The sequence below is a fragment of the Spinacia oleracea genome, chromosome 4 (genome assembly GCF_020520425.1).
Source record: "Spinacia oleracea cultivar Varoflay chromosome 4, BTI_SOV_V1, whole genome shotgun sequence".
Classification (NCBI taxonomy): Eukaryota; Viridiplantae; Streptophyta; class Magnoliopsida; order Caryophyllales; family Amaranthaceae; genus Spinacia; species Spinacia oleracea.
The window spans coordinates 43,436,090-43,444,661 of NC_079490.1; the positions used below are offsets into that span (position 1 = coordinate 43,436,090).

The 8,572-nt window shown below is 36.3% G+C and overlaps 1 protein-coding gene across 1 annotated transcript; it reads left to right on the forward strand.

Annotated features, from left to right (window-relative positions):
* The first annotated feature begins 853 nt into the window (after positions 1–853).
* Positions 854–8,222, forward strand: LOC110802583 (DEMETER-like protein 2). Its single transcript, XM_056841674.1, has 18 exons — positions 854–908; positions 1,420–1,923; positions 2,001–2,091; positions 2,178–2,580; positions 2,743–2,822; positions 2,925–3,009; positions 3,087–3,181; positions 3,266–3,337; positions 3,436–3,472; positions 3,559–3,905; positions 4,100–4,136; positions 4,232–4,289; positions 5,705–5,784; positions 5,879–5,944; positions 6,068–6,182; positions 6,420–6,458; positions 6,576–6,714; positions 7,596–8,222. Exons 1-17 carry the CDS (start codon positions 854–856, stop codon positions 6,680–6,682), a joined length of 2,271 nt encoding a protein of 756 aa, XP_056697652.1. The 3' UTR covers positions 6,683–6,714; positions 7,596–8,222.
* The last annotated feature ends 350 nt before the right edge of the window (positions 8,223–8,572 follow it).

The following is an 8,572-nucleotide window of genomic DNA, read 5'->3' on the forward strand; positions in this document are numbered from 1 at the left end:
AAAGATTTTCATATAATATATATGTCTGGATTTAGTTGTCACATTATTACTCGTTCAAATTGCAGTGTCTATATGACAATTAGTTATTGACGAAAGGAGTATTTCTAGATGTTTGTAAGTGGCATTATGGCATAAAGGGTTTTCTCAAGTATTAGTTTTTTTTTGTTTTTTTTTACATTTTGTATGCTACAAAAGAGGAACCATTATTACTGAAAAGTAGAAGAATATGAGCCTAATGAGTATGAATCTTCTGAAACAAGGACAGCATCAGAGTATTTGTCAATGTTTAATTCTGAAAATATAGCTCAAAGATGATGTACTTATAGGTGAATTTGTATGTACAGGGGAGTTATGGACTGTGAAGAGGGAAATGCAATCATGAGCCTAAAATTAACAAGCCAATGGGATGTGCCAGTGCCAGTGCCAGTGCCAGTGCCAGTGCCACGAAGACCCCGTTCTTGGCCTCTTCGTTGCAAAAGACACTTGGTTTTTGATGACACGTATTTGATCAGCAAACGAATTCGAGCTGATATAGTAATAGTGGGTTTGGAAAGTACAACCGTAGCTGGCCAAAGTTCAAGTGTACACAAGTGCCTGAAAAATTTACCAAATCCTAGTATGTAAACTCTACTTTGGATGTTTAACTATATGAAACTTGCTTAAAGTAAAACCTCTTTTTGGTTAAAATGACAGGAAGAATGCTACTGATCTTATAGTTCAAATTGTCATGTGCATTAGCATTTTAGTACTTTGTATACGCATACACTTTTAAAATCAGTAGCTTGCTTATGGTAATTATTTGGATTACTTAAAAGTATGTATGATAATTGAATAAACAAGACTTAACAAAAGGATGAATGAAAACAACATTGGGCTTTGGGCTTTTCAGTCTTTCATTTCGCCTTGCAGTGATTAGGTAATACTTTCAAGCAAGAACTTTGGGTGAAATTGTTGTGTTTCTGCTTTTCACGCTAAATTAAGGTGGGAATCAGATCTGTAGGACACATGGATACTACGATTAGTTAGGTTGTGACAGACTGGAATTACTGTATTAGATGGATATCCATTTCTTCTTCTGAAGTAATTGGTTGATTGTTTCTTACAATTAGCCCACAGCAAATTAAAGCGACCAGGTTTTGACTTCTAGGCATATAGCGCGCTACTGGTAATTGTAGTCAAGCAAGTGTAAATTGAGCTGTTACCTATTTCTTAGTTCTCTTAGGCGAGTAATCAAGGAACGACTTTAATTTTCGAAAACATAATATGTATATGATGTTGCATTTACAGTATAGAGTTCACCTTAGCAAGTAAAATGCATAGTTTCAGAATTCGCGGAAGAAGGTATAGATTTGTTCAGGAAATCTAATAATACATGATATATTTGTAACTGAAAATTAAGATAATAGAGTGTGTTTTCAGAAACTTTAAAGAATGAGGAGCAAGATGAGTCAAAGGAAGCAGAATGCATTGATAAGACCGCGGTGGTGGGACCACCGACACCGTTGCCTGCTATTAGAAAACGTGCTTCAAAAGGAGGAAGCTCCCTGACCAACAAAATAAGCCACTCAAATACAAAAGCTGTGATCAGAGTTGTGAAAGATAAATTGCAACAAGTTTCAGAATTAGCTGAGAAATCACTGTATTTCACCCGCTCAATTTCTCATCAAGTGTCAAATGCTTTTGAATTGGTTCAAGGTCAGGGAGCGAGTAGTACAAGTGCTCAGCTGAAAGGTCGTGGCAAAAGGGTCTCTCAAGAGGGTAATAAAAAGCTGTATCCGAAGACAACTAAGGAGACAACCAGAGCCTGGAGAAAGTTACTGAAGAAAGCTATTGATGAAAGTTGTGGCTCAGTGGAAGATGAAATATTACAAGTTTTCCACGAGAAGGTTCAATCGTTTGTAAGTAAAGTGGGCACCGTTCAGGGTGAGTTTGGCATTGATTTCATTCTTTCATCATTAAAGCATTTCATATCGATCTAAAAGCAAAAGTTTTTATACCAGGTGAAAGAGTATACTTCCCATGGAAAGGATCAGTTTTGGACTCAGTTATTGGTGCATTTTTGACTCAGAGGGTCGGTGACAACTTCTCGAGGTATGCTCATTTCACTGATACTTAATGTGAAAATGAGTGGAAGAAGTAAGTAAGTAAGTAAGTAACCTTTTAGATACTGAATGCAGCTCTGCTTTCATGTCACTTGGTGTGAGCTTTCCCCAGTCTCTTGATTGTAGTACTTACAGCCGGCACCATAGAATTCTAAGAGAGAGAAGATCAATAGGTGACCATTCTTGCCAAAAGCAGGATACAAAGGGGAATAAATTGGTGTTGGGAGCTGAAAAAAGGAAATCTTCTGTTGTGAAGAAAAAGGAAACCTCAAGGAAATCTTCTGTTCCTAGGAAGGTAAATATTAAGCCTGACTGGAACACCTTGAGGACACTATATTCTGGCAACACACAAGGAGAAAGAAGCACTGATGGAATAGATTATGTAGACTGGCACGCTGTTAGGCGAGCAGATGTTGAGGATATTTCCAATGCCATCAAACTAAGGGGCATGAACAACAAGCTAGCTAAGCGTATCAAAGTATGTTACTACTTGCTTTACTTTGTGTTTACAAAAATCTATAAGATTTATCAAACCTATGTTTTTTTAAAATTCAATCCGAGTTTTGTTTTTACAAGTAAGATACTATTTCCTGCTACTTTTAGTTAGTAAATTAAATGAAAAACTATTGTTATGATATAGGAGTTTCTGGACCGACTTATGATGGATCATGGAAATTTGGACCTAGAATGGATGAGAAATGTCCCCCCTCCTCGAGCGAGGTAAGCACAAATGTAATTTACTGTTGAAGAAACTCTCTGAAACTTCATAATTGTCTTCTTGTATTTGTACTTGTTTTCGTTTCTCAAGCTTCTTTTTTTTAGGGAATTTCTTCTTAGCATATTTGGACTAGGGATGAAGAGTGCACAATGTGTCCAACTTTTAACACTTAAGCAACCTGCATTTCCTGTAAGGGTTTTTTAAATCTGATTATTTTCTTATTCACTCAACTTCTTTTTTGACTATGGACTATTTTCTTGAATAAGGTTGATGTAAATGTTGCTCGTGTGACTGCACGTCTCGGGTGGGTTCCGGCCCCACCGGATACCAGTGATGAGCTTCAAATGACTGTTTTGGAAGAGTAAGTATTATATTCTCTGCTCATATTTTTAGTTGATTCACATCTGATCGCATAGATAACTAGCTGTAAGTATTCTGCCTGTAGGAGTTCTATGCTTCACAATTTGATAAATCAATACCTTTTGCCACGGTTGTGCAAACTTGACCACAAGACCTTGTAAGATTTTCTGTACTATCATCTTCAAGCGAAATATACTATATTAGTTCTGCCTAAATATTTAATCTATCGAGTAATTCGATTGTACTTGTCTTCAGGTATGAATTGCATTATCACATGATTACCTTTGGGAAGGTAATGATAGGAACTTAATTTCTTGCACTATCTTCTTTCACTTGTTATGATGTGTTGAAATAACAGCGGCTTGTATTCTCGCGCAGGTCTTTTGTACAAAGCAGAAACCTAGCTGTGCTGAATGTCCCTTGAGAAAAGACTGCAAATATTATGCTGATATCGACATAGAAAACTTTGGTGGCGTCGATGGGGCTAAGACTCAAAAGAAGTCGACGAAAGCTAAGCTGGAACTGTTCAAATCAAGAAATGAAAAACAGAAAGGTGTGGAAAACGATCATGACTACTCCCACAAAGGCGATGTTGAAGCTCCAAAAACTCCACTGAAAAATCAATCACTCCTGAAAATGAGACGACAAGGACAAAAGCACACAAAAATTTCTTCTTCAACAGGAAGACAACCCAAAAAAAGTCGAACAAGGACACAACACTACGTGTAAGTTGATTGTTTGGTATCCTCTTACCATAATATTGTCCCTAGAACAAATCATCAAGTGTGATGAGTTCATTAAAAAAATAAAATGGGAAGCAGATAAAATATTCACATTACCTTAAAAACTTTATTCTTAATGAGTAACACAGTGAAGGTCTGAAGGATTGTTTTTCTGACTAATTTAATTGTCAATGCAGCTATGAACTTCATGATTGCCATCCAATTCTAGAAAAGGTGAGTGACCTTGTTTTGCAACTTGCTAGCATATGAAACTCATGGGTTTCAATTTTTAAACTATTTTCTCCTGACTGTTAAATACACTTTCACAGTTTGATGATCGTGATTCCGATGATTTATCTCCATATCTTCTTATTACATGGGAATCAAGTACGTTCTTCTACTTGTTTAAATGTTCGGATTTTTCATGAAATGCCCCTGAGGTTTGCATTAATGCACCAAATACCCCTAAACTTTCCAAAATGCACCAAATACCCCTGAGGTTTAGTATAAATACACAAAATGCCCACAAGGCTAACGGACGTTAAGTCCCCGTTAGCTTATGTTTACCTTTTTGCCCTTAATAAACCGTTTTCTCTACTTATTCTAACATTAACCCTTAATTACATTAATTAACCCTTAATTATATTAATTAACCCTTAATTAAATTAATTAATCTCTTAACAAATCAAAAATCAATTACCCAAAAATTTTTGGATTCTCCATTGCTGCTCTAATTCTCCATTGCTGCTCTGTCTTCACCACCTTCTTTCTCTCCATTGAGTAAAGCACCGCAATCCCGCATGTTAGCCCCCGCCATAACTGCCCTCCAGATTTTGCCATTAAACATCGATAAACAGCATAAAACTATTAAGGGAATTATGAGGGGACCTAGACCATTATTAACATTCAAGGAAAATTAAAATCTAAGGAAGCTGGGTAAAAAATAGGTGCAATATCATGATTATCATCATACTAGCAATAGCAGCAGTTTTATTGATTTTTCCCCTCCGCAATTTTGAAGAGAGGTTGAACATCAATTTTGACACAAAACCAAACATAGAACAAGAAGGTGGTGAATCAATTACCCCCAATTTTCTCTGTCTTCACCACCTTCTTTCTCTCCAATCCCTTCTTCAAACCCATCACTTAAAACCCCATTTTCTCCCTTCTCTCACACACCCAAATCGATTGAACAAGACCCAAATCGAGGCTCAGATCTGTCGCTTTGTTTCTCGCGACGATCTGGGCGTGCCTTTGGTCCGCTCGAGCACACTAGTGTCGGTGGCGGTGTGGGGAGCTGGTGAGGAAGAGAAGGGGTTAGCGGGGCGGTGTGTGGTGGTGGTGAGGAAGAGAAGGGCTGGTGTCGGTGGTGAGGAAGAGAAGGCGCTGGTGTCGGTGGCGGTGTGGGGTGGTGGTGAGGAAGAGAAGGAGTTAGCAGGGCGGAGTGTGGTGGTGGTGAGGAAGATAAGGGTTGCAATGGAACATGGTGGTAGCTGTCATGGAAGGGGAGAGAGAGAAAAAAATGAAAAATCAAAAGGGAAAAAGAAAAAATAAAAATAAAATAAATTAAAAGTTAAAGTTAACAGATAATTTAACGGAGTTAACGGAAAATAGCTATTTTGGCCATTTTGTGTATTTATGTTAAACCTCGGGGGTATTTGGTGCATTCTGGAAAGTTTAGGGGTATTTGGTGCATTAAGGCAAACCTCAAGGGCATTTCATGAAAAATCCGTTAAATGTTTGATCCTTGACAGAAATAACAGATTTGGGTGCTAATTAATTGTATGACTTTGATATAACAGGGGATCCATTGGGAAATAGCACTCCGTCTTCAAGTCTTAGTCATGTAACCCGGTCTCAGACAGTGCCAGGAACAGTTTTGGTAAGAGAATAGGCATAAGCTAATGATCTCTGACTGAAGATTTGGTCCTATGAAAATTCCGTGTTTCTAAAGCTTTGTTATTATAATCCCACAGATCCCATACAGAACAGCATTGAGAGGGAGCTTTCCACTAAATGCAACTTATTTTCAGATAAACGAGGTGCAGTAATTCGAATTATATGCAAATACTTTTTCAGACTTTCTCATTGTTTTCAAGTTAATTGGAAAGATCTTTTAGCAGCAAATTCTTACCACCTAAGTGGACTGCTGCTATGCTGTTTAGGTTTTCGCTGATCAAGAGACCAGCCGAATGCCAATAGATGTTCGCTGTAAAACATTGGAGCAACTTCCGAGGAAAACTTTGTACTGTGGGAGTGATTTATTCAATATTGTTAAAGGTGAAACATGTTTGATTCGTATCTGTTTTACGAGGAAACTAATTTCTGTCCCTGGACAATTGTGTTTTTTCCAATAATGTACAAGTAAATAGTTCATAACAGGACTTACTTCAGTTAAAAGGTTAACCATAATCTATAAAGGGAATTCCGAAATGGACAGTAGAACAATTATCATGGAACAGAGAAATCGTGGTATGAACTTAATCAATATGCTTACACAAACTTTTCCCTTGCCAGGTTTAACAGCGGATGAGGTCAAAAGCCTTTTCACTGGAGGTCCATTGCTTATTCCTTCTTCCTGTGTCTTTTATTTTATTTTTAAATACATCTATGCTTAATGGGTAAGTTGCATGTTAATGTTGTATTCAGTCTGATGTTTTCAGTATGATGCAGGTTATATATGTACAAGGGGTTTTGACCGGGAAACATTAGCTCCTGTTACTTTAGAAAGGCGATTGCATATGTCGTCCCAGAGTAAAAAGAAAAAAAGGAATCAATAGTGGATTGCATCGCTCATCGCTGCATTACCCTGGTAAACAAACATATGCACTTAGAGCATGTTTGGTACAGAGTTTTTAGGTGATGGAAATGGAATCAATTAACTATTTCCATTACCTTATGTTTGGTGTGAGAAGAGTGATAACACAATCCATTTCCTAAGGGTAACCATTACCACCATTTGTTACCTCTCCCAACCCTATGGTAACAAAATTGTTACCCTCCTCAAACCCCCATTTGTTACAAGTGATTCCTTTCCTAAGGTATACCAAACAACTAATATTGGTAATAGCTAGCACTACCCTTTCCCCTTCTTATTTATCTCCCCACTTTCTTTCTTACGTTTATACCAAACATGCCCTTAGAGTTTTGAAGATTCCTGGGTTTATTATTCAATGCATCTAAAAGGACTTTTTTTTTTAGGGCAAATGTGTGAATCCATTATAAAAGCCCAACAAACTCCTAATGAGTGCAGAAAATATTTACACACGAGGGAACGGATTAAATTAAGCTATTTAAACATTGAAAGGATATAGGAGACCAAAATGAAGTCTTGATGGGTGTGCTATAATTTGGTTTGATGGAAAGCTAACACTTAATCCAGCATGCCTTTCTTGTGTAGTACATCATAAGGAAATGATGGCTCAATGAAGGGTATTACTGCATTCCACCCTCGGTTTTGAGTCGAAAACTTAAAATACTTCTATGCAATTGTAACCATCATACCTTAAAACGCGTATTTTTAATCTTAAAATATGTAATTCTCAAAATGAACACAAACCACAACTTCTTTGAAACAAAAAATCAACTACCTTCATTTTTACCATCAAAATGCCAATGATGATACATTGATACATGCTTAATGGGTAAATTGCATGTTAATGTATTCAGTCTGATGTTTTCGGTATGATGCAGGTTATAATGTTATATATGTACAAAGGGTTTTGACAGGGAAACATTAGCTCCTGTTACATTAGAAAGGCGATGGCATGTGTCGTCCCAGAGTAAAAAGCAAAAGAAGAAGCAATTGTGGATTGCATAGCTCATCCCTACAAACTTATGCACTTACAGTTTAGAAGATTCATTGGGTCATTGTTCAATGCATCTAAAAGGACTCATACTTTTGCAAATGCGTAGAATCCATTATACAAGTTTCATAGTATGAGTGCTAAATATTACTAGTCTTTGTGGAAAGTATTTAGATAAGAACGAAGGATTAAATGAAGCTATGCAAGCATTGAAAGAATATAGGAGACGGAAATGAAGTCTTGAATCTTGAAGAGGTGTGGTTTAATATGGCTCGACGGAGGCTAACACTTGAATCCAGTATGCCTTTCATGTTTCCATCACAGAGAAATATGGTGAGGTTGATTGAAGGGTATTCCTATACTCTGTATGTTTATTATTTATACTAAAACACATCCTAGGAATGACCAAAAACATTTTTCAAAACAAAAAAAATCTGTACTTTATTTATTTTTTCCTTTTATATAAATTTTTTATGTGTCTATATTATTAAAGCAGAGTGATTATAAATGAGAGTTGAGCAAAATGTTATCTAAACCATCTTATGCATTAGACAAAAGGTCATCCATCTACCTATCTATCTATATAATATACTAAAAAAGAGGAAATCAATGTGGTGATGACAAATGTCACTCATTGATTGACCTCTTTTTAAATTTTTTTTTAAAAATTATTAGTCTAAATTTGTTTTGTCTTATTAAGAAAGAATAGAAAAGATAATATTGATTGCCATTATAAAGCTTAAAGATTATGTTGATAATAGATATCCTAAAATATTACGTACGTTGTAAAATTGCAAACTTCCAAGAATTCTATTCTTAAAGATTCATATATTATGCTAAATATTCTCTCCTAAACCTAAAAAG

Excerpts from the sequence above, each read along its gene's own strand:
- LOC110802583 (XM_056841674.1), top strand. The coding sequence starts at position 854 with ATGAATGAAAACAACATTGGGCTTTGGGCTTTTCAGTCTTTCATTTCG. Across the intron at positions 2,092-2,177 it reads GTCGGTGACAACTTCTCGAG|CTCTGCTTTCATGTCACTTG; the intron begins GTATGCTCATTT and ends TACTGAATGCAG. Across the intron at positions 3,906-4,099 it reads ACAAGGACACAACACTACGT|CTATGAACTTCATGATTGCC; the intron begins GTAAGTTGATTG and ends TTGTCAATGCAG.